At 47.2% G+C, this 25010-nt stretch overlaps 2 protein-coding genes across 4 annotated transcripts in view; one reads left to right on the plus strand and one right to left on the minus strand.

Moving 5' to 3' along the window:
• Window positions 1-2606, plus strand: part of G3bp1 (G3BP stress granule assembly factor 1) — a 30432-nt gene extending 27826 nt beyond the window's left edge. The window contains exons 11-12 of the mRNA XM_032911990.1: window positions 271-380; window positions 1200-2606. Coding sequence (XP_032767881.1) covers window positions 271-380; window positions 1200-1409 — 320 coding nt within the window. The 3' untranslated portion in view covers window positions 1410-2606. The remainder of the gene's footprint in view (window positions 1-270; window positions 381-1199) is intronic.
• Window positions 2607-15186: 12580 nt separating this feature from the next.
• Window positions 15187-25010, minus strand: part of Glra1 (glycine receptor alpha 1) — a 90956-nt gene continuing 81132 nt past the window's right edge. Inside the window, exons 8-9 of one of the 3 annotated variants that reach the window (XM_032912479.1) lie at window positions 22751-22897; window positions 15187-16411 (exon numbers count right to left, since the gene is read on the minus strand). In XM_032912479.1, the coding sequence (XP_032768370.1) occupies window positions 16121-16411; window positions 22751-22897 (438 nt within the window). In that variant the 3' untranslated portion in view covers window positions 15187-16120. Of the gene's footprint in view, window positions 16436-22750; window positions 22898-25010 lie in introns of all 3 variants that reach the window. The other 2 variants (XM_032912478.1, XM_032912480.1) reach the window with 2 other exon arrangements.

Below are 25010 nucleotides of genomic sequence, written 5' to 3' on the forward strand. Positions count from 1 at the left end.
AATTCCTTTATAGTGGTATACAGGGAACACGTGAGACACAGTGCGTTGTCTTTTAGACTTGGATCATTTCTTTAAGCTCTAAAATTCAAAAACCCCATAGCTTTGTTATGGTCTCAGTTATAAGTATTCATCTAAGGAGCACTTGAACTATATTTTGCATTTTAATATGACATTCTAATAATCAGTTGCATTAAGTTCGTAGCTAGTTTCTGTCTGGTGTAAACCATGCTGGGTGTCTGCAGAGAAGTCACCGGTGCTTTGCCCTTGCAGGTTATGGGAATGTGGTGGAGCTGCGCATCAACAGTGGTGGGAAGTTACCCAACTTCGGTTTCGTTGTGTTTGATGACTCGGAACCTGTTCAGAAGGTCCTTAATAACAGGGTAAGCAAGTGTGTGTGTGCGTGTGTGTGTGTGTGTGTGTGTGTGTGTGTGTGTGTGTGTGAGAGAGAGAGAGAGAGAGAGAGAGAGAGAGAGAGAGATGTCTGGTTTTTGCTTGCTTGCTTGTGTGCACAGGTGCGTGCTAGGTGTGTGCAGTGCCTTTAGGGGTATGGAGAGTGGGAACACGCCCTGGAAGTGGAGTTACCTATTTTGATAACTCCAAGGCTTCTGGCCATTGAGGCTCACCTCCTCGAAGTTGTGCTTGCAGGAGGCAGATGGTTCAGGTGCCTTCTGCCCTCTCTCCATCTCACTGTGCTATACTCCCTTCAGTCTGTGTGTCTGTCTGTGGGGGGGTGGGGTTTTAGCACTGGCTTGCTGAATGTTACTGTGTGATCATACACTAGTGTAGCTGAGTGTCATTTTCCAGCTAGAAGGCCAGGCCTTACTTTCTCACCCCTAAATTGCAGGACTCTAGGAATTTTATTTAAGTCAGTTTAATGATGATTTGCTTACAAGGTACCAGTATTTTACATAAGTGTGTGAGAAGGTTTTATTCTCAAGCTGTGGAGGCGTCCATATCAGGGTGTTTACTGGAGTGTGCTTTAGTTATTAGTACAATGCTGCTCTGCCTCAGGACTCTTTAAATTGGTGCTTTTCTACTTCTTGGCACTAGTAAACACAAAGATGTTTTGTGAGCTCAACACATTGGTGAGAACGAACTAGTTGGTTGAAAGCCTTGCTCAGGAGGGTGGCTTTGCTCACTTTTGACCGTCACAGTCAGGGGCTGATCTGAGTGTTTGCTTTCCCTTGGTTCTCACACAGCCCATCATGTTCCGAGGTGCGGTCCGCCTGAATGTGGAAGAGAAGAAGACTCGAGCTGCCAGGGAAGGCGACCGCAGGGATAACCGCCTTCGGGGACCTGGAGGCCCCCGTGGTGGGCCGAGTGGTGGGATGAGAGGCCCTCCCCGTGGAGGCATGGTGCAGAAACCAGGCTTTGGCGTGGGCAGGGGGATTACAACTCCAAGGCAGTGAATTGCTTGGCTCAGATCTCCACACAGCACACAGCCCCGGCTCCTGCAGAATGGTGAATTCCTTCAACCAGCCTTTGGTGTCTTGGAGTAGTCTATTATAAACTGCTTGAGTTTGTACAATTTTAATTTCGCTTGTGTTCATGGTGTGTGCTCCCCAAACCCCTTTCCTCCCTTGACCTTTTAGTCCTTCATTCCCAGTTTTCCGGAATGATACTTTAGGAGGAATAGATTTGTAAAGACGAAGAGGAAAGACTGACCTTCCTGCTCACGCTGCATACACAGACTGGAGTCTCACGGCCATTCCCCAGAAGTGTCTCAGTTTCACTGACCACGGATGTTTCATTTGTTGGGAGACACAGGATTTGATAAACATTTTGGAAGCGGGAAAAATCAAGTCACAACTCCTTTCTGGTGTGGAAAAATTGCCTTTTGGCAACTGCCACTGGGTCCCTGCAGGTGTGGCTAACTGAATAAAAGGTGTTCTTTTGACATGTGATTACCAAACAATTCTAAACCTCCATTTTTACCATTGGATTTTTAAATTGTGATGTAGCCTGTCAATGTCTAGAACACAGCTAAAGACTTTTGTTGAACTGTTAGATTTTTTTGAGGTAGAGTTTTTCATGTTTTATTTGTATTTGTAAAAAAAAAAAAGAAAAAAAAAGAAAAAAGAAAAAAGGACAAAAAATTCCCACAAGAAAACAAACCCCAAATCTGATGACAAAACCAAGCAACACTGTGCCTTCTATTTATCGTTGACTCCGGCCCTGGCAACTGTTTAAAGGAAAGTAATAAAGATCCCAGAGTTGTTTTCAGATTCAGAGTATGTGGGGGAACTGCACAAGTTTTTTGATCACGTGTATGTGTCGTGTTAACATTGTTCTGCCTTATCCTAAATCACGCCTCAGACTGGGATGCTTTTGAGGAAGGTGCTTCTGTGAGGCCTGTGACCTCAGTGGCTCTGTGCGCCACACTCTACTCTGCTGTCTGTCTGGGTTCCTGGTGGGCCATGAGAAGGATTTGGTTGAATATTGGACTTGGCTAATGTGCTCCAGGGTCTGCATTTTTTTTTCTTTAAATCATAGCCATATGGTAAATTTTCTATTTTGTTACGGTTCTCTTTTACTGATGGACATGCAGTGGGTGTTTCTTGGAAAAAGGCCAATTTTTATTAAAATATTTCTGGAAGAAAACGTCATCTGGCAATGTAGACTGCTAAAACTCACTTTGAGTGTTGTGTGCTGAGTGCTGTGTGTGACACGGGTGAAGGTTTTGTCGCACAAGCCTCCATGGACAAGGCGTTAGTCTGAAGGCAACCAGTGTCTAACTTTTCCTAATGTTTGTGTGTATGTCTATGTATGTGTGTATGTCTATGTATGTGGGAGTCTTCATACATGCGTGCACCACAGTATGCTTGTGGAAGTCAGGGCAACGTGGGATCCAGGCCTTATACTCCACTGTTTGAAACTGGCCCATAAGCCGCAAGCTTCTGTGGGCTCCTGTTTGTGCCTCTCATCTTGCTGTAAGGGCACAAGGATTTCAGACACGTGCTGCCATGCCTGTCTTCCCTGTGGCTTCTGGGAATTAGTCAGGTCTTCATACTTACACATAGTGCTCAGCCAGCTCCCTAGCTCTCTAACGTCTGGTTTTGTTAGGGTAGTTGGGATGAACATGGTGTGAGGTTGTCAGGTTTGGTCTCAATACCTCACAGATCTAAATGTTGACAGCATGTTGTGAACTGAGGTAACCAAATCCCATGACTGGGGGTTCAGTTTAAGCACTTCATTTGAGGTGGTGACGATGCAGATGTGTGCAGCATGTACTTTGTAGTAAAGTGTGTGGTTACAAGGACAACTGAGCCAGGCTTGGTGGCTCATGACGATAATCCCAGCACTCAGGAGGCAAAAGCATGGTCTGTGAAGCAAGTTCCACCAAGGTTGCATCGTGTGACTGTCAAGAAACAAGGCAAAAGGGCAGCAAAGGAAAGTCCCAAGTGACACACAATGGCACAGGTCTGCCTGTGTAGTCTCAGATCTCAGGTTCAAGGCTAGTCTGGCCCATATAATAGTCTTAAAAGTTTCAGTAACTTGGGTAAATCTAAAAATGATTTTCACAATTGAGTACTAAGACATGCATTTAGAAGTTTTTTCCTAGTCACCTGATTAGGTGATTGACATTTGCTGTACAGAGTAAGGTGTCATGGCAGCATCCCTCATTTCTCTGGAGACCAAGGGTATCAGAGTGATCTGGATTGATCTGAGAAAGAGCAACCTGTGGGTGGGTTGGGATATGAGAGCCTATTCTCTTCTACCTCAGATAAGTATGTAGCAGTACAGCCGTGTGTGTGTGTGTGTGTGTGTGTGTGTGTGTGTGTGTGTGTGTGTGTGTGTGTGTGTGTGTGTGTGTGTGTGGTGTAGGGATGTAGCAGTACCCCTATTGCTTGTGACTGGGGTTGGGGAACTGCTTCAGCCCTACCCTATTTCCCAGCAGTGGCACTGGGATCAGAGTATGCTTTGGAAGGGCATGGGTCTGAGCTTGGCAGCCCGTTTTGCACTGGAGAATCTGGATGCCAATGACACCACGTGAAGCCTAAACCTTGGAGCTTAAGAGGTGCTCATGGTTACAGAAAGCACAGGCTTTTTCAGAAGTGGCTGCTGATGTCAGCCTTCTCATGTCAAGATTTGATCTGTAGGGAAGACTCAGGATGTCGTTCTTTTGTTATTGAGCTTAACTAGGATCCGTGATGGGTATTTTAGCCAAGTGAGACTTTTTGTATGTGTACATGTTTATGTGGATGTTGGCCACATGTGCAGGTGCCTCAGAACACCTATGGCCCCTTGGAGCTGGAGTTACAGGTGAGTGAGCCCTCCTACATAGGAGCTGGGAATCGAACTTAAGTCCTGGAAGAGCAGCAGGGTACTCTGAGGCATGAGTCTCTGTTCAGACCTATTGGAAGTAAGTAACCAGACCTTGACCAGACCTTTCATTTGCTTTCCTTGTGAGGTGGCATTCCTGTGCTCTGCAGTCTCAGCTGCTGCTTTGGAACAGGGACAGTGACAGTTGGAGAGTTGCAGTCAGGGCCTGTGGCACACGCTTAATCCTGGTGCTCAGGAGACCGAGGTGAGGATTGTGAATTCAAAACCAGCCTTGATTACAAAGCAAAGGCCCACTTTGGTTTACAGCAAAACGAGTGAGCCCACTTAGCTTTCATGTGTGCCTTGGATTATGGCACAGTAAAGGGAAGAGATGGTGGGAAGCAGTTGAGCAGGCAGGGCTTCGGGCAGTACCTACAGTATTGAGCCAGGAGCCCGGTTCCAGCCGAGTGCCTGTGAGCTGGATGTAGGGTGGAATTTCCACCTCTCAGACCACTTGGGGTGCCATTCAGGACACAGTAGCGCCCTGCAAAGTTAGCTCACCAGTTGCCCTCTACATAGCTGCTCCCTGCCCACCTTTAGGGATGCATTTACTGTGTCAGCAAGCTGCGTCTTGTGAGGTGTGAGGAAGGGAACAGGTTCTGTGTGTGTCTGTGTGTGGAAGCCTTGGGCGTTCCACAGGAGCCGTCCACCATGTTTTTGCTTTTTTTTTTTTTTTTTTTTTTTTTTTTTTTTTTTTTTTTTTTTTGTGACGTTTCACTGTGTATTCATTTCTAGCTGTTCTGGAACTTGCTACATAGCAAGCTTAACCTCCTACTAACTCAGAATTTTGCCTTCCTCTCTGCCTGCCAAAAGTTGGTATTTAAGGTGTGCACCGACACACCAGGCTCTACCTTGTCTTTTTAAAATAAGGCTTCTCACCTGTTACCCTGATTAAGCTGTGATTAAGTCAGTGAGCTCCAGGGACCCACCCGTCTACCTACATGGTGACACCATGTGTGTTCTACATTCTGAATTCAAGTCCTCACTTTACAGAACAAACAATTTCTCCAGAGACAGGGTCTCTGTGTATCCTGGAATGCACTCTGTAGACAAGGCTGCCCTCAAACTCAGACATCCACCTGTCTGCCTAGTGGGATTAAAGGCCTGCGTCAACACCGCTTGGCTGCTAATGTGATGCTTTAATACCTAAAACGTGGCTGCCACTTTCTCTGAGGTCCTTTAGCGTTCTATGTTCTGAACCTCGGTGTTTTTGCCCCAGGGGCAGCGCTTTGGGTGGAAGCACACCCTGCTGTCAGGCCGTGTATGTGTCATGTGCGGATTAAGAACCCACTGTTTCTTTCCATTTGATGCGTACTTGTGTGATGAGTCCCCATGACACTCCTGGGTATTCTGAGACCTTAGCGTCATGTGACTTCTCCCTGCACGTGTGCCTGTGTGCTCCAGCCCCACCTCTGTCTCACGCTGGTTTTTGTCTAGACCTGCACTGTTGAGCACTGTAAGTGAACAGATTGATCCCCCTTCATTTTGTTTGTCCCTTTATGGTTCTGTCCCATCCATCGTCATAAGCAGGGTCTTCCTAGAGGACTCTGTCCCTCTTATGGTTCAGCCTGGAGTTGGAATTACCACTGGGTTAGGTTGTGGCTTCTTAAGGAATTGAGACCTGACACTTTGAAGTCCCCATGATGGTTGAGTCAGTGACTGGGGGTAGCCTTCCATCAATTTCAGATCGGAAATTTCAGTATAGGAAATTGTTGGGAGGCTGGGGGTTGGGAGGTGGGGCATGTGTGAGGAGGAAGTCCCCAGTCTCAGACTTACTTCCTGCTTGTTCCTAGTCCCTGCAGAACAACTGATTTGTCGTAAGCTCAGTACTCAAGCTCCACCCTGCTAGAAGAGAGTGGTCAGTTTCCTTCCTTCCTCCCTGCACCCAGGGTTCAGTTAAATCCCATCATGCTACCTCAGCAGACTCCCCAGCTCACTCCTCCCACCTCCAGGATCTTGCTGGTCTTTGCATCATCTTTAGATGAGTCTTTCTGAAACAACCTTGGCCTTGTATCCCCCACACGTGTGTTTTCTCTCACCAGTCCCATAGACTGTAAGCCCCCTGTGGCAGGCTCTATGAGTGAGTCACCTGTGTTAACCTTCAGTGGTACCTACCAATAAATATTCTTGGCTGAATAAATGAAATCTCTTTCAACGTGAAGTTCTTCAGGTTAAATGCTTCTCAGGTTACACAGATTTTTCTCTGGGTTACCTGTAGGATTTCAGAAGTTCTTACAAAATTGGTGAAGTCTAACAATTAGGAGTTAACCACAGAAAATTTCAGAAAAACTTTAATTTTTTTCCGTTAGAATTGGCATGGATATGTGTCTATGGATGGCTCAATAAATATATTTCTATATACAGCACAGAAATTTTACATTCCATCTTCAAACTGCAGAAATAGATTTTTTTTAGAAGCCAAAATCAAAACAAAGCAAAAATAACAAAACAAACCCTGTCATAACTTCAATGACTTCATGCAAAAAAAAGAGAGAGAGAGAGAAGGGGTCAGAGGGAATTGCTTCTTCAAGGTCAAATGTCCAATGAGAGGTAAAAATATTACTTTAAGGAAGCGGTTGCTTAGCACGCTGCTTAAGGTGGGAGCCAGACAGATCCTTAACTGCAGCTTTAAGGCCATACCTAGTTTATACATATATACAAAGAAGTTTCCATAGAAAACACGCGGTCACATTCTCTTCTGGGAAAGGATGAGTGTTTATTCGGACCCAACTTTCCAGGTCAGTTAATTAGAGCTGCCCCTGGACTGCTACTCTTCAATCTGCTTTGTCTATGTGGCTTGTGGAAACCTCTCCCATCATGGGTGATCAAGCCCTTTACAGCTCAACCCACAGTACCTAGCCTAGCACAGCTCTTGTATGCTTTGGACTTAGTGTAGGTATCTTACCTCTAATGGACCCCACACCCACACTGGCACTGTAATGGGAAGGACGGCACGATGCCTTTCTGTTCTAGGGTTGCAATGTCTGGGGAGTCAGCATTGACTGTCGTAAGGGGCTGACTTTTCTCCTTTGAGCATTGTGACACATTTCAGTTGGAATCTAGCTCTTTTTTTGGGAGGGGAAAAAGGCAATGTAAAGTTACCCAAAGATTCATCTGGAGTTTGTTCTATCTAAAAACCCAAGTCAGGGAACTTTTAAGACAGGTTAGCTCTGTGCAAATACCTAGATGGATGAACTAGTGACAACAAAGGCCACCACGGCCTTTGGAGGTGACTCCCAGATCCACACAAGTCCCCTATTTCAAGCTAGCCTATCTCAAGTTAGTGAATGCATCTGTAGTCCAGATGAGAAGCGGGAACTTACTAGTTCTGAGATGAACAAGGCAAACCCAGCATTGCTCTTGCGTGTTGTAACCCAGGCATATTGAAAGCCAGTCTGATCTGGTTTGGAAGCCCCGTGGCTTGTTTGAACAGTCACTTCATTTTTATCAGTGCCATCTTTGAATAGCGCTGTCAAGTACTTGCATGGACCCCAACAGGTTATAACGACGTTTTATCCTAACAATAACAAGAGGGCCTCAAAGTACTTCTGCTTTTGTTCTGACCACTTGGTTTTTGAGATAGGATCCTACTATTCAGCTCAGGCTGGTCTGGAACTCACTATGTAGCTTGGGGTTAGACATGTAGTTTGTCTAGTTTTTCAAATTTTCTTTGAGGCCACTGAGACCTCTGCTATGCCACTCTTTTGTAGGCAGAACTCTGTTTACTTAAAAGAAAAGAGGACCTGCCCCTTACCCCTTTGTTGTTTCAAGTATGCATGTCAGCATGTAGTAGGCATTGCATGTGAGTTTGCATGTCAGCATGTAGTAGGCATTGCATGTGAGTTTGCATGTCAGCATGTAGTAGGCATTGCATGTGAGTTTGCATGTCAGCATGTAGTAGGCATTGCATGTGTATTCAGTGGGAGAAAGAAGCAAGATGAGCTTCTCTGGAGTCCAGCCCGTTTGTCTTACTTTAACTTGTTAGTGGTGACACTATCATGGTGATATCCAGCATTGGAAGATGAAGTCATTATGACACGAGATTGGATGGGTCGGAAATGCTGTGCAATTGTTCTCATCCAACACTTCAGCTTTGTTGATGCCATTCTGGCTAAACTAGCGTGTCAGCACGCTAGTTTAGCCAGACACATGAGGACACGGTGTCTCTTAACGTGAGGTAGAAATGCATCTAACATGGAGAACGTTAATGCATCTAGCAGCTTATGTGGGGCCCTCTCTGATCCACTTTCATGCTAAGACTTGGGAACAATCTTTAATGATGGGAGATACTATGAACCACTCTGCCAAAATACCCCTCCTAAATTTGCCACAGGAAGGAAGGAAGGAAGGAAGGAAGGAAGAAGGAAGGAAGGAAGGAAGAAAGAAGGAAGGAAGGAAGGAAGGAAGAAGGAAGGAAGGAAGGAAGGTGAGTTCCTGGGGGCAGGGGGGCCTTGAGGCAGGGGAAATTGCCCTTTTGAGTGCACCTGTGATGGTGTAACAGCCTCTGGCTCCTGACTATCTTTTCTCCATGACATTTTTTTCTTCTGCTTTTGTGCCTGGAATAAATTGTCTGTAGGTTGGGGAGCGGGTTTTTAGATGCAGCTGAGAATGAAAACAACACCCTAGACGTCTTTTCCGTATACCTCTAGAGATGTTCGGTGGTAGCCTTGCATGTCAAGGATCATAGTTTCAATCTCCAGCACCACAGGGAGAAAAAGAAAGAAGCCCAGGTCTTCACTGTCTGCATCATGTGTTCCATCAGCTGACTGCTCCAGGAAGAACCTTCCCAGTCATGGCCTACTCTTTGCAGAGTCACAGTTTTCAGGCCTCAGTCAGTAAAGTGCTTGCTGCAGAAGCCTGAGGGCCTGAGTTTGGATCCCCAGACCCATGTAAAAGCTGGACACAGCTACCTCTCGCCTCTCTACACACACATGCCTGCACACCCATACATCACACACACACCACAACGAGAATAAAGAAGCCTGAATCCCATGCCCTATTTAGGTCCAGAGTCATCGTAGCGTAAACTCTCAACACTCGATGGGATGGATCGATGCCCTTTAAGAGGTGAGTTGCCAGGGACTGCTTTATGCGCTTCTAAGATCAAGGGAAAGTGGGTTTTCATGGGAAGTGCGGAGGAAGCTGCGCAGACTGGGGACACGGGGAGTCAGAAAGGAGATGGAAACTTCTTGCTCTTCTGCCAAACTGCTTAGACCTGTGAGACCTGATCCGCACATGTCCTGTGAGTGGGCCTGATAGGCAGAAGCTCTCCTAAGCTGTCTCCCCCTTGTCCCCCTTCACTCGAGGGAACAAGCAATGCTTATCAGAGCCCCTTCATTTTACCTCAGGTAGGGAGGGTAAAGAGGAAATCCTAGAAAAATTGGGAACAGGTCTGCTTATAATGTCATATGTGGTTATAATTTAGTCTTGGCTATGGCATACAATAATATTAGAGAGTTCTCTGGCCCACTAAGGCCAAATTGCTTTGTCCAGACTGAAACATTCCAAGGCAAATATACACTTTTCCTGGGAGACCCGCTGAGCCAGACTCAGGCTTCCCTAGAATCCAGTGAGAGTAAAACTGTCGTTTCTACACAGAAGGGGTGATCTGGGGCTCTCAGGACAGAAGTTAACATGTTCCTGGGTAGACGGTTTGGGGGCCTGCTTTGTCAACACCCTGGCTTTGGGGTGCAGCTGAGGAGCCACAGCTGAGGTTGTATCTATTTAGTTCTTTGGGTTTTTTGTTTCGTGGCGAGGGGGAGGTGACTGTCTACATGTTTCCTTTTGTCATCCCATTTCCCCCTCCCAGTTCTAGATCTGGGATGAAAGGGAAGAGTGACTGGACATCCCTTCTTTACTGGGACGTTGGTCAGTATTTCAATCCCACTCAGATCTTACCCGAAGACTTTTTTTTACCCCCTCAGACACCTGCTTGAGACAAGTCGCAGGGTAGCTGTCCCACAGGGCATAAACCATTTAACTGCTTAACAGGCAGACGAGACCATCGGATAGTAAATGGGTGACATGGACAGAGTCTTCAATGTTTCAGCTCAAATGTCCTGTGCCCAGACCCCCTGAGTTGTCCCCGAGACGCCCTCAGCACCATTGCTGCCTATTGTCACTGCATCTTCGCCTGAATTATTCACAGCCACACCACGTCTCGCCCTGCTCAATTTCAAGTTCAGCCCTTAGAGAAGACGATGCTTATCTTTGGCTCCTGCACCTGTGGCTGTTCTTCCTCCTTAGTGGATAGAAAAGGAAGTCTAGACTTTGAAAAGCCTCAGGAAAGGTAGGTTTGTCCTAACCCTTCACTCCAGCCAAGTCCAAACATTCCTGGCACAAGGATCCCCTCCTGCCCCAGCTCTTCAGGGTCACAAGTAAGGAACGTTGTCTGTATCCCCCAAATGCCAGCGATTCTCACCTGCCCTCCAACGCACTTCTCTTTGTCTCCAAACTTCTGTAACCCCACCGTGGCCTCACCTCACCCAGGTTCCCTATGTATCAGGCTGCATTAGTAGATTGTTAACCTTGAAGATGGGTTAGTGGATTTATATTGTTTAGGACTACATTTCGGGACAAGAAAGGGTGAACATAGGCTTTCGATCAAGACCTTTGTTCTCTTGTAAAAGATGGCGTTCACCAGTATTGGAGAGGTAGCTAGGATGTCGAACATTCACATGCTGGGGTGAACTTAGACAAAAAGATCTGCGCTTTGGATCTGCAGTTATCAGATCCATTTGAGTGCGTTATCTTGTCTATATTCCGCTTTCAATAGCAAAAGCATTGATTATTTTATTTCCTCAACTTTATGCTCATCAACAGTTTGGGAAGTTAGGGCTCTTCCAAGACCACTGAAGGTGAAATAATTTGTTGAATGCTTAAAAAAGACAAAAACCAAACCTGAAACCCTGTAGTTTTCTCTTCTCTCTACCCTTAAACCAGAGGACCCAGGTTCAATTCCCAACACCCACATAGTGACTCACAACTGTCTGTAACTCCAGTTCCAAAGGATCTGATACCCTCACGTGGACATGCACGCAGGCAAAACACAAATGCACACGAAATAAAAATAAATAAATCATTTAAAAAACCCCATATACATGGAAGAGGTAAATGGACACCAGCCAGTGTCAAAACTCAGTTCCCCATCCTCTGTGGGACCAGGCCTGGATGCTTTCTAGGCTTCCCATGACTTTCCGTTCATTGGATGGTAAAGGGACTCTGAGCTTTGGAGTTCCACAGCTTAGGAAAATCATGGATGGGTTTAGGGAGCTTCCATAGGGTGGAGGGTGGGACCCCTTCCCTTTCTCTGCCCTGTAAGCACCCCAGCCTCCTACACTACACTCCCCCTTTGCAGGCTTCTCTCCTTAATAAAAGCTTACCCTGTTGTCAGTCCTGCATCCCCTGTCTCTCTCTTTTCACTAATCCTGCCCCAGGCAGGCACTCTTCCAACGGAGGTCCTCCCCTCCTACCCCCCTTTGGAGACTTTGACCACCCAAGGGTGTCCTCTCTGTCACAGGGATGTCAGAGTTCATTGGACCAAACTCTTGCCTGGATGCATGCTTTCTTTGTGCAGACAGAGGTCTCATGGCGGAACCATTAAAGCAAGGCACACACATTCCTCTCTTGTCATAGATTCTTGTTACTGGCTCATAGAAGTAGAGGAAAATAAGAAGGCTCTTGCTTCAAACTTCTTAAGTAGGAAAACAGAATCTATATTCCATATAAAGAACATGTTTCCTGATTGCTTGGGTAGAGATATTTTGGTCTGGTTGGTTCAATGGGTAGCAATCGATTCACCCATTCACAGACTTATTGGCCACTTATCCATCTAAGAAACATCCCAAGAAAGCCAAGCATCGCCTGCCTTGGCTGAGCTAATGGCGGAGAGTGGGTATGAAGGGCTGAAGATGTTTCTGAAATAGATATTGATAGCTTCCTGTGTGGTGTTCATTGCTCTGGACTGGGTTTACATCTTGGCTGGGAAATGTCTGTGACTCTCAGAGCCCTGAAGAGGATACATTCTGTCCGTCGGCTTCTCCAGAGGATGCAGTTGCTGTCAGGGTTGTGATAACCACCTTTGGGTTTAGCAATTGAGTAAGTAATCTAATTTGCACAGAAGACAATTATCTGTGGCAGTACCATCTTAACTGGAGCGCCAACCTGCCCTGCGATCTAACATCAGGGCGCCTCACAAGACACCGATTCTTTTTATGATGCTTGTAAAGAGGCACATGTTGGAGGGAATGACCCAACCCTCTTGTTTGTTTGTCTCCCAAATGTGAAAAAAAAAAAACTATAGTAAATATCCATGCACTTCTGCAAGGAGTTACTTTCCTATTTATTGATAGTTTAGAAAAAGAAACTGTTAGACTGAACTGATGAACTTTCCTCATTTTTCTAGAGTTAATGGAAATCTCTTTCTCTCTCTCTCTCTCACACACACACACACACACACACACACACGTTCTCCACTGAAGCTTTTGCCAAAATGGGATTTGCAGGTGCTAGGGAATTCCAGCAGAGGGAGCCATTTCTTTCTGAAGCCAGCCAGCTCCTGCAAGCCCACAGGGTGAGAAGCAGTTGGTGTTTCCACCTGGCTCCCGGGGTAAGCTTCAGCTTTGGACTTGGGTTGAAGTCATCCATTCCTCCATGCCCCCTTCCAAGTCTCACAGTATGCATGAGCACCAGTCTGTACCGAGGAAGGGCTCTGAAACCAGTAAGCCATTCTCATTATAGACATACGACATATTTCCACACACTGAACTGTCCATCTTAACATCTGTAATACCAGGACCCAGATTCCCTTGTGCTCAACCTAAAGGGGGAAATTAAAGCCTTGCCCTCTTCATTGGGGTCACCCAGAACCTTTGGCCTAAACGATATAGTTCAACTTCCTTCCTTCCTTCCCTCTCTTTCCCTCCCTCCTCTCCTCCTTCCTCTCCTCCCTTCTTCTCTCCTTCAGTGTCTCTCTTCCTCTCTTGTGGGGTCTTTATTAAAAGTGGTACAAGAGGAGAAGCGAATTTGCAATTTTTTTCTGAGGAAGAGAAGCAACAGGAACGTTGTGGATCAGTGCACCTGTGCATAAATCTACATGCTTGCACGGAGCCCTGAGAAATCGAAAGGGTGGCAAGCTTTCAGTTGTGCAAAGTTCCTCAGTGTAAGCATAGATTCATAGCAGGTAGAACCGGGGAGAGATCAGATACAGTCCCATTCTCCCCATGGTGCATTCAGAGAGGCCAAAGCTTGGACATTTCCCCGACACCATTCTGTGTATTAAGCCCCGGCTTGGTTTATGCTTTCTCTTCGTTCACAGTCCGAAGGACTTCAGTGACATTTCTCAAGTACTTGAGTCCATTGCTTTCTGGGTTTGTCACCTCAGCCAGGCAGCTCACCATGGACCATTCCAAAATGGTGACACAGGGGCCTAGGAGCCCAGCTGAGATTGGGCAAATGTTGCATCAAATTTCTCTGTCTCAGGGTGATTCCAGATGCTTTCCGTGGAGGCCGCTTTGGAAGGTGCTGGATGGTTTAGTGTGAGCGAGAGACATGACCCAGCCCAGACTCTGATGGCTCTGGTCCCTCGTGTGGCTGCCCAATCACCTAGACTTGACTTAGTCTAAGTCCAGCGAGGAGAGGCCCTCATTGACTACTTTCCATTGTAAATACTTAGTACCTAAATAAAGAGAGTAAAGTGCCACTGGAAGGGACTAATTGTGGCCTCTCCTAAGACACACAGAACCGGAGTGACACGATGCCTTCTCCAGCGCTGAGGGAGCTGCTCGCAGCTGCGCACCTTGGCATCTTCAAGGCCACCTTCACGTTCCCTGCTTTGAATATCTTTGTGGCAGGAAGAGACCACCTCAGATGAGAGTTACCCATTCACAGGACCCTCGCTGCCCATGATTTCCCATAAATGGAGGTCCCGTGCCCTCACCCAGAGCCAGAACGCATCTTTTTGGTTTGTGCAGTCCAAGAGGAGGGAAGGCACAGGCCGGCCGACCTTGGCCCTGGTGGAATAGCAACAGTTCCTTCTCATCCCGTTGGCTTCATAGTGCATTTTCTTTACATAAATCCCTTGGTCTATGTCTTGGCTGTCTGTCTGAGACCCATCTAGGCATCAGCTTTGATGCCATAGGGAAGGGAGGGAAACTCCCCAGGCAAAGTGCATGGTAGGCGGGACGAGGAGGGGCAGGTAGGCATCATCACATCATTCTACTCTTCCACCCTGCCCCTGAGCTCCCTGGCTCGAAGGCTACAAAGAAAACTTCAGGCTGATTGTCACCGATCAATCTCCATTTTACCTATAACTCTGGCTCAAGGCCAAGAGAGTAAAGTGCTCGGACAGAAGTGGTAACTCCAGGGTACTAGCCATGGCATGCAGGGCTGCACCAGCAACGCCTCGCTCTGTGCTACGGGCAGGGCTGTTCTGTGCATATCCAGTTCTGTCAGCAGGACCCCTCCTCCCAGCTCAGCTCATCCCTGTTGCTTTCCCCTGGAATGCCCCGGCTAGTCTGGCACTTCAGAGTTAGAAGGAAAGAGAAATATTTGTTTAACTTTCCTACACTTTAAAGCTGTGCAAAGCATCTTTAAAAAAAAAGAAGACTTATAAAAATATAATGGGGTCATTTCCCCAAACTTCCCATGTTATGATATATGAAATGTCAAAATATAACGAGTGGACTTTCTAAATACCACCGTGTCCTCCCACGCGCGCCGTGGCTTTCACCGGTTCGCATCTTCAAGCTCGACTCCCGCCTGGCAATTGGGACAGGTTTCAGCTCACCTTTCCCATAACACAGTTATTTGCAGTCCCAAAGAGACTCTCAAAAAAAATAAAATAAAATAAAATAGACATTTGGAAAGAAGTTCATGGGTTTACACTCAGTCTCTCCCCATATTATTTCTTGAGATTATTACTCTTTTTTTTTTAAATAAAAAAAGATTGCATATTGGTAATACACGAGAAGACCATGACGGCCAGAGGCCTGGCGCTGAGTCGGGCCAGTGCGGAAGCGCAGAAGCAAGAGGAGCAAGCTTGGCGCCCAGTGGGGTCTTCTGGGTTCTCCATCTGTGGGCTTCTGCAATGGGCCTCTTCTTTAGTGACTTCCTGCTGGAGATCCACCTTTATCCGTCTCCGCGACCCATGTCTGTGTCCGTGACCCTCTCGAAGCAGAGGCGCGATGGCTTTTTTTTTTGGGCATGTGTCCACGGGGGTCAGTTTAAAGACAGACATGGCGTTTGTAAGGGCGTGATGGGAGCATAGACCACAGCAAGCTTATTCGTGTCCATTTCTACTCTGGGAAGTATTGTCCATCACGTTGGGGACTTTAAAAGTTTAAGCAGTTACTAGGCTGGTTTAAGAGACGTATCTTTTGTTCTGGTGGGTTTTGCATTAATGTTAAGCATGGTTAAATGTTATATATATATTACACTGCCTTCCTGTTTTTGGGGCAGGCAGCACTGACCTCCAAACAGGAGCCCCCCACCCCCCTCAACCCAATGGACTTGAATTTTGAAAGCTGTGATTTTCCCAATCCCCTCCCTGACCCCTGTCCCACCCCTCATGGTCCCCAGTTGCTGTATTCGAAAAGGCCCTCCCACCTCACGCCCCTGGAGGCTAGATGGATATTGCGACACCCTGGATGTATCCACCCTTGTGGCTTCTATTGCACTTGGTGGAGGGAGATGGGTGTGTGCTCTTCCTCTCTTCCTCTCTCCCTCCTCCCCTGGCTCCCAGCCTCTGTGCTCCTCCCACCACCCTCTCCCAGCTCCCCCCCACCCCGTCCCAGAGCCTTCACTTGTTGTGGACGTCCTCTCTCCGGACGATCTTGTAGATGATCCAGTAGAACATGTTGAAGATGAGGAAGGCCATGGGGAAACCGATGCGAGATATTTTGTCGATCTTCTTGGCTCTCTGGATGAAGAGTTTCCGCATCTCCTCCGGGGACTTGGACGGTGCAGGAGCGGGGTTCGTGGTGTTGTTGTTGTTGGCACCCTTGACAGAGATGCCATCCTTGGCCTGCAGGCAGGCTGGGCCCATCCCATAGGCGGAGAAGTTGAAGCGGCCTTCTCCACCCTCATCATCCTGAAACAGATTTAGCATGGGGCTCTACTTAAAATAAGACAAGGGCTGCTGGGCACCCTCCCTGCAAGGCACTCCCCTGGGGGGCCAGGACATGCCATCTGATCCTCCCTTGCCTCTCAGGCTTTGAGCCCCTAGTTGCTGGAGGCAGTCTGGCTGGCTGGGGAGTTGAGCCTTATAGAGGGGCGCCACTCACACGCTGAGACAGATGCAAGCCAGGGGATGGGGATGGTTACAGAGTCTGAGGCATGAGCTCTGTGTCAGGTTGTGGGTCTTTGTCATTTACTGACTTGTGACCTCAGGCAGGTAAGTTCCTTCTTCATGCCTGACAGTTATTGCATGGCTTCATTGAGTAGGTGACTTAAGGACGGCCTGGGTTTTGGATAGCGTTTCAGAGGATGGTTTGGAGACATCCCCTGCTTTGCCTCTGTTGCATCCTTCCCGTCTTCCCCACCCCTTGATGGCCCGGGAAGGGACAGAGAGCTCCCGGCTTTCCCATGTCACAAGCCAGGGAAGCCACGGATTCTTCCTGCCTCCCATTCCCACACCACCACCTCCAACAGTCTTGTAGTTCCCATAGGCTTGTCAAAGGCTCTTTGGTCATTTGACTCCAACTTACCTTTCCTGCCCCGCCCACTTCCCATGTGATCTGTATCTCCTCCAGCTCCGCTGGACTTCTCCTCCTTTGTAAAACACTTGAGCCCCAATCCTATGGTTCATTCCAGCTCCACTTGCCCTGGTCAGTCCCCTTCACCTATCATTCCGCAAAGGGACCGAAGGGCCAGTATGTTTGTTTTGTTTTGTGTGTGTATGTGTGTAGCATGTGTATGTGCTCATACTGTGCATGTATGCATGTGTGGGTGTATGCATGTACACTTAGAGGACAGAGGTTGATGTTAAGTATCTTCTTGGACCTTCGCTTTTTATTTCTTGAGACAGGTGTCTCTGTTGAACCCAGAGCTCACCTCTTCAACTAGTCTGACTGGCCAGCTTGCTCCAGGTATCCCCGGTGTCTGCCTCCCTTGAGTTGAGATCACAGGCAGGTTATGGCAAATAGGAGGTTGCTAGGATTCTGGTCCTGACACTTAAACCACGAGCACTTTAGTGGCCATGCCATATCCCCAGGCCAAGGCCCGTGTTTTGGCTGAGGCTGAGCTGCCAATTTGATGTGTGTTGCTGGCAAAGTTCACCAGCTCCCCGGGAGCTTCCAGGAGAGAAATTCTGTTATTGTTTGTTCCCAGAAAGACAGTGGTGATGACAGTAAGAAATGCATTACAGGAGCCGATACTCTAATCTTCCCACACCCTGCCACCCTAGGGCACGCCACCATCTGCTGAGCTGGACGTCTCAGTCTTTCTGCCTCAGTTTCCCAAATACTGGGATTATGGCTGTGTGCTACCATGCCTGGCTTTAATCAGAACTTTCTAGAAGCTGCCACTGACCTCAGGATAATTAAATTCTCTATTGCAAAAAAAAAAAAAAAAAAAAAAAAAAAAAAAAGGCTGGAGAGATGGCTCCGTGGTTAAGAGCTCCAACTGCTCTTTCCAGAGGTCCTGAGTTCAATTCCCAGCAACCACATGGTGGCTCACAACCATCTTTAAAGAGATCTGATGCCCTCTTCTGGTGTATCTGAAGACAGCTACAGTGTAATTATAGAAAATAAATGAAAAAATCTTTAAAAAAAAAAAACCCAAGGGGGGGGAAAGGCCTCAGATTTCCTGGAGTGTGTCCCCCGTCCCTTCTTATGTCACGTCTTTCTCTATGTGACATTATTCTTCAGTCACCCTGAAACATTCCCTTATGTTTGAGGATGTTAGGCTTTTCTCCTTTGGTTATTGTCTGTGTGATACCTCTGTTTCCAAACCCAAGCACCAGCCTCCCACTTAGCCTTGAGCTCCCAAAGACAGGGTAGCTGCCATGTGGAATGCTCTCTGAGTGCCCAGAGGAAAAGCTCTGATCCCCCTGGGGTCTAATTCCTTTGCTGACATTACTTCTCCTATTAGAGCGACAATTCTCGACCTGTGGGTCGAGACCCCCTTTGGGGGTGTCGAATGACACTTTCCCAGGGGTCGCCTAAGACCACCAGGAAAACACAGATATTTGCATTACGATTCACAACAGTAGCAAAGTACAGTTACGAAGTAGCAACAAAAGAGTTAACAGTTGGGGTGGGCACCACAACATGAGGAACTGTATTAAAGGGTCATGGCATCAGGAAGGCTGAGGACCGCTGTGTTCGAGGGTAAGCTCTGTGAGAGCAGTCATGGCACAGCCTGACATTCCAGTGTTTGGAAGTAGAAGCAAGAGGGTCGAGAGTCCCAGAGAGCCTAGCTACCAGATGGAGGCCAGCGTAAAGTATCTGAAGCTCCATTTCCCAAACCCATAAAGAAACCAACTCACAAACCCCTAAATGTAACACACACTGAACATACAAACACTTTTTTTGGTGCAGAAGCACAAAACCTTGTAAAAGTATTCCTTCAATAAGTGATGTCTGAGCCTCTTTAATTCTTGTCTTAGATTGATTTATTTTTCTGTGCATGGATGCTTTCTTTGCTGGTATGTTTGTGTTCCAAGTGCATGTAGTGCCTTCAGAGGCCAGAAAGGAGTGTCAGGTATCCCGGACACTTGTGTGCTACCATTGTGGGTGCTGAGAACCAAACCTGGGTTCTCTACAAGATTAGTTCTCTACAAGTCCTGTGTCCTCTGCAAGTGCTCCTAATGTCTGGGCCAGCTCTCCAGACCACCCAAGCCCCTTTTAAAATTTTCTTTTTTTCATTCCGTTAGTTTGTTTAAGTGGGGTTGCATCCTGCATGAGACACACGGCCAATGATCAGGAAATGTATGATCCATGACTGCATCTGGTCCAGCATTCATGGTGGAAGAAAGGGACTGTGGGTCATATGATGAGGGCAGATGGGCAGAGCAAACACTACCTGTGGCCAGGAAGGATTGATGGAGGCTTCAGACCAAGGCAAAGCAGAGGAATGCGGGAAGCCAAGACTTTCTAGGATCCAAGACCCAACAGAGGGCCTGGGTCTTTACGACACCTAAACATACACTTGCCCTTACTATAGAGGGTGGAAAATAGAAGTGGTTGTTTTCCTTCACGTGTGACCGTTATCACTACACAGCATAGCACAGCCTCAGTGCTGACAGCGTGACAGGGAAGTGGTCTCTTCACGTCTGTGCTCTGACTCAGAACTAAGGCATGAAAAACAGAGCAACACTGAATGCTCCAAGATGAAGCCAACCTGGAGAGGCGGCTTCCTCTTCAGCAGTTAAGAGCACTGGCTGTTCTTGCAGAGGACTTGGGTTTGGTTCCCACATATAGGCTCATGAGTGTCTCTAACTCCAGTTCCAGAGGATTTTGGCACCAGGCATACACACAAAACATAGATAAAGTACTCATAGATGTAAAATAAAAAAGAATAAATTTTAAAGACATTTGAAAAAGATCAAAGTAGGTATAGGCTAAAGAGATTGGTCCGTGGGTAAAGGTGCCTGCCGCTAAGTCTTGAAACACGAATTCAATCCCCAAGACCCACACCATGGAAGGAAAGGACAGGTTCTTGCAAGTTGTCCTCTGATCTCTATATTCTGCACATGCAGACAGGGCCCCCGTTAGAGTGTGTGTGTGCACGTATGCATGTGCATGTACACACACATATGCCCATACGTGTACACACGCACACACAATCTTCAAGACTACATGAGACTGTTCCAAAAACCAAGTAAATAAAAAGAATGAGCACTTCAGTAGCCGGGTAGCGTCTCGTGTATATAATTATCCATCTAAAGACAAACACGCGCACCACCACAGCACCCATTACATATAATGGTCTCTATCGGCATGGGAAACACCACATTAGCTTTCCTAGATGTTTTTGGAGCATTATGCTCTCCTTCCTTATCTGGTACACACTGGCAGGGAAGAAGGTTTGGTGCCATCTAGCGAGACAGTGACCTCTTGTATCCTGGAGAAAAGAAATGCCTAAGCCACGACTGGAAAAGGCTTGCTACTCCTATTACAACCAGCAGGTGGCAGGATGTGCATGCTCATCTGCTGGGAGATGCTTGGGGATGGGACAGAGACTGTGGAATCAACCTGAGGGATCTGGAGCTCCTGATGAGTCTGGGCCCCACAGACGCTTCCTAATGATCCTTCTAATGAGGGGGTCCAGAACTTGGAAGACTGGATGTATTCTGCCCAGCAAATGAGGCGACATTTGAAAACATGGAAAAGCAGTGGGAGTTGGGGAGCCTGGCCCAGATCGTTGGCCGAGAGAAATCCAGGCCAGTGCTAGCTCTTTACCACTCACCACCCGGAGCTCCTAAGCCTGTTTAGACTTCTTACTCATGGGAGCTTTCTGCAGCCCAGATCTGCAGGTCTCCAGTGTAAGCCACACCCAGATGCCAAGAGAATGTCTTCCATACACAGTTTGGGTCTGGTTAACTAGTATGGGTCTGGTTAACTAGCCTTGGCTTCTGATCCTTGGGCCAAGTACAGAACCTTTGTGAATGAGGTCACATCAATTCAGCTGTGCACGAGGGGAGTAATGAAGTGAACTGTGGTGATCTGGAGAGTGTGTGCTCTGCCTAAGGGTGGCTCCATTGCAGATACACACGGGAATGGGTACTCAGCTTGGCTGGAGGCAGCAAGGGCTTCAGGTGGAGCTTGAAGTTCATGGCTCAAGGGGGCTTTCTATAAATTTTTCTTTCCTAAGAATATTTATCTTACGTGTGGAAACCTGTGTGTGCATATGTATCTAGTATCCTTTGAAGCCAGAAGAAGGCATTGAATCTCCAACTGGAGTTACCAGTGGTCGTGAGCTGATATGATAATTCTCAGAATCGAACCTGTCCTCTGCAAGAACAGATTGTGTTCTCACCCTCCCTCCTTCCCTCTTCTTTTTTCCTTTCTCTGTCCCTCCCTTCCTCCCTCCGTCCATCCCTTCCTTCTTTCCTTCCTTTCTTGGTAGCCAAAGCTAGCTTTAAAATCCCTTCCCACCCCCACCCCGTACAACAATAATTCTGTTGGGCTTGCTTACAGGGCTGGGTGAGGGGTTTCTCACAGGAGAATGGGGGACTCCAAGGCACTGGAAAGTCTTCCCTCAGCTTGGGTGATGGCTTCCCTATAGCTGCCTAGAGGGTCTTCCCTTCCCTTTCCTAGCTTTGAACCTTGAACTTTTGGTCCTCCTGCCTCTGGTGTCAGAGGGCTGGGATCACAATGGAAGTCATTGCACATCATTTTATCCTAGGTTATTATTAATTTGTGTTGAGAAAATGTCTTATGTAGCTTAAATGTCCCTTGAACTCGATATAGTAGAGGATGACTTTGAACTTCTGATTCTCCAACCTCTACCTCGAAGTTCTGGGGTTATAGATGTGTGCTCATGTCTCAATTTATGCAGCGTGAGGCATGGGACCAGGGCCTTCAAGAATGCTAAGAGGGCCCTCTACTAACAGCCTCTTCCTCCGGCCTGGTTCTTTTTTTTTTGAGACATGATCTTTTGTTGTAGCCCAGGCTGACCTTGAACTCTTTTTCCCCCTGCTTCTGCTTACTGCCCTCGGATGCTGCGATTGCAAGGGTGTACAATACCTAGAGATGATTAGTACTTCAGAGGAGGGTCTTGGTGTCTAAAGGGTAGTAGGAAGGGCTAAACCTTCTAAGCGGTCCCATCTAGCCTGCCAAACCCGTGCCAGTGCAGACTCAGAAGGACCTTGCTGTCTGGAGCCCCCAAGGACATCTTCTGTCTCGGAAGGTTGGCCTGTGGTAGATTGCCAAGAGTTACCTGACTCTCGTTGTGAATGTTTAAATAACATAGTAATGGGGAGCTGTGTGTGTGTGTGTGTGTGTGCAGTAATAGATTTCATCCTTGACACTGGTGTGGCAGGGACAGAATTCAAAGCTTCGTTGGAAGCTGTCTTTGTCTTCAGCACAATCTCCCACCAAGCCAGTCTTTTTTTTTTTTTTTTTTTTTTTTTTTTTTTTTTTTTTTTTTTTTTGTAGATGATGAAGAAACCGAACCCAGAACTTGGCCAGCTTTCCGGAAAACAAGCAGCAGATCGGAACCAGCCTGCAGTGTCTATGAGATGAAGCCAATTATCACCACGGACATGACAAAGCCCAAGGCAGCACTGCTGTGGTTTTCAAGAGGACCCTTATAACGCAACTAGGTCATTATGCACAGGGTGAAACTGAAGCTTTTCAGGATTCGATCCTGCGGTGTTACCGGTGGGGACAGCCCAATGAAGCACACCCAATGAAGTCACCCTCTGCTTAGAGCGCTTTCGCTGTCCATCACCTGCCCCTCCCTAGGCCACGCCCCAAAGGCCTACCTTGTGATGTCGCCGCTTCCTCCTAAATCGAAGGAGTTCCTTGTGTTGCCGGGACACAAAGTTGACGGCGGCATATTCCAGCAGGGCAGAGAACACGAAGAGCAGGCAAACAGCCATCCAGATGTCAATAGCTTTCACGTAGGACACCTGAAGGGAGAAAGCACGGGGAGGTGAGAGAAGAGGAAGATTCCCTGAAATGTTGCATGGAAGGTCCCAGAAACGAGCAATTTGTAAGTTTTCGGCTGAGTACTGTTCTGAACGCTGTGGTGAGCTCCTGCGTCCGTCCTGCTAATAACATAGGTCATCCTTTCCCAAAGCCGACCCTGTGTGCACACTACCCTTCTGCCAATCACTCAGTAGCCGTGCGAATGATCAGATTGACTGTGGCCAAAGCTCAGTTTACTTAATAATGGCCCCAAAGTCCCAAACCAGTGATGTTGGGAATTTGGGTATGACAAGAAAAGCTACAAAAGGCTTCTTTTAAGCCAAATTGTGAAGTTCTCAGTTTAATAAAGAAAGAAAAAAATTGCTTTGCTGACATTGCTAAGATCTACAACATATTTATTTACTTAATGGGTATGAGTCTCTACCTGCATGTACCACCTGCGGGCCAGAAGAGGGCATCAGATCCCATTACAGATGGTTGTGAGCCACCCTGTGGTTGCTGGGAATTGAACTCAGGACCTCTGGAAGAGCAGTCAGTGCTCTTAACCACTGAGCCATCTCTCCAGCCCCCAACAACAACTTTTTATTTAAAGGAAAGTTTGGGGCTGGAGAGCTGGCTCAAAACCAGGGAGCACACTGGCGGAAATTGCTGCAGTCAGTTGTCTAGAACTCTGTTGATTAACTGTCAGAGGCTCGTAGCTATCCTGTGAGAATTTATTCAAGACAAGCAGTGGATGGCTGAGAGGTGACTCAGATGACTCAGTGGGAAAGGGCACTTGCCAGCAAGCCTGATGACCTGAGTTCAAACCCCAAGACCCATGTGGTGGTAGGAGAGAACCAACCCTCCTTAAGGGGTTCTCTGACCTCCGTATATGCCCCATTGCTTACATGTACCCCAACACAGACCATACATACATACATACATACATACATACATACATACATACATACACACACACATACATACAGAGTTCTTTTCTTTCTTAAAATGTATCTTGCTATATAGACTTATAGACTAAGCTGGACTGGAGCTCAGAGACCCTGCATCTGTCTCTCCAGTGCTGGGGTTAAAGTCATGTGGCAGGCACCATACACGTTGAAAGCTGCTGCTGTGTTTTCCGTATCACTTTTCTACTTCCCCAACCCTGAAGACCCAATATTCCACTTCACGTTTCTGTGGCATCTGTGTCCTGAACATTCTGGAATTTCATTCTGGGATAATAGCAGACCACGTGTCCTTCCCTGAATGTCTTCTCCCATTTCTAGTATTTTTGAGGTTTATCTCGCTGTTGTGTGCTACAGCGGCTCTCGTTCGCATTGATTTTTAAAGATTTAATTTATATTTATGTATGTGCATGTGCATGTATGTGTGTGCATGGCTTGTGGAGACCAGAAGTCTTCCTACAGCCGGAGTTACATACAGGTGGCTATGCACTGTCCTGTAAGGAATGCTGGGAACCCAATACCCGTCCTTGGCAAGAGAAGGAAGTGCTCTTAGCCAGTGAGCTTTATTTTTTATGGCTTAATAATATTCCATTGTATGGAGACATAGCACTGTGACTATCTGTCCATTAGATGGTGAGTATCAACCATTTCTGCCTTTTAGTGGAACGGAGTGATGCTGCGAACCGCTGTGTAGTGTGGCCATGTGTATGGGTTTCACTGCCCCTGGGGGTTTTGATACTTTAATTTTCTCTGCTTTTATCCTAACTCTCCAGACCACAGTAGCCTTGAAAATCAAAAGCTGGAAAAGCATAGTAATAACCAGCCATCAGGCATCCACTGGAGAGGGCAGAGAAGTCTCAACCGATTCGAGCACTGGCTCCCAGAGCCCTGGCCTCCTCCTTTGCCCTCTCGAGCTGTTCTCTTAGCTCTCCTTCCTACCACAAGCTGCCTTTATTCGACCTGATTTGGTGAGGGTCCAGTGGGAACTGTTTTCATTTGTATCTTTTAAATCTGGGGGACATTTGTCGAAAACAATTAGTGGCGATTGCTGTCAGAGGCACTGAGGCAAAACAACAGGTTAATCAAAAAACTCAAGAGGGCACCAGAGACATAGCTCAGTAGTGGGGCACTTGCCTAGAAAGCTCAAGGG

Source organism: Rattus rattus, chromosome 9, assembly GCF_011064425.1.
Source record: "Rattus rattus isolate New Zealand chromosome 9, Rrattus_CSIRO_v1, whole genome shotgun sequence".
Taxonomy (NCBI): Eukaryota; Metazoa; Chordata; class Mammalia; order Rodentia; family Muridae; genus Rattus; species Rattus rattus.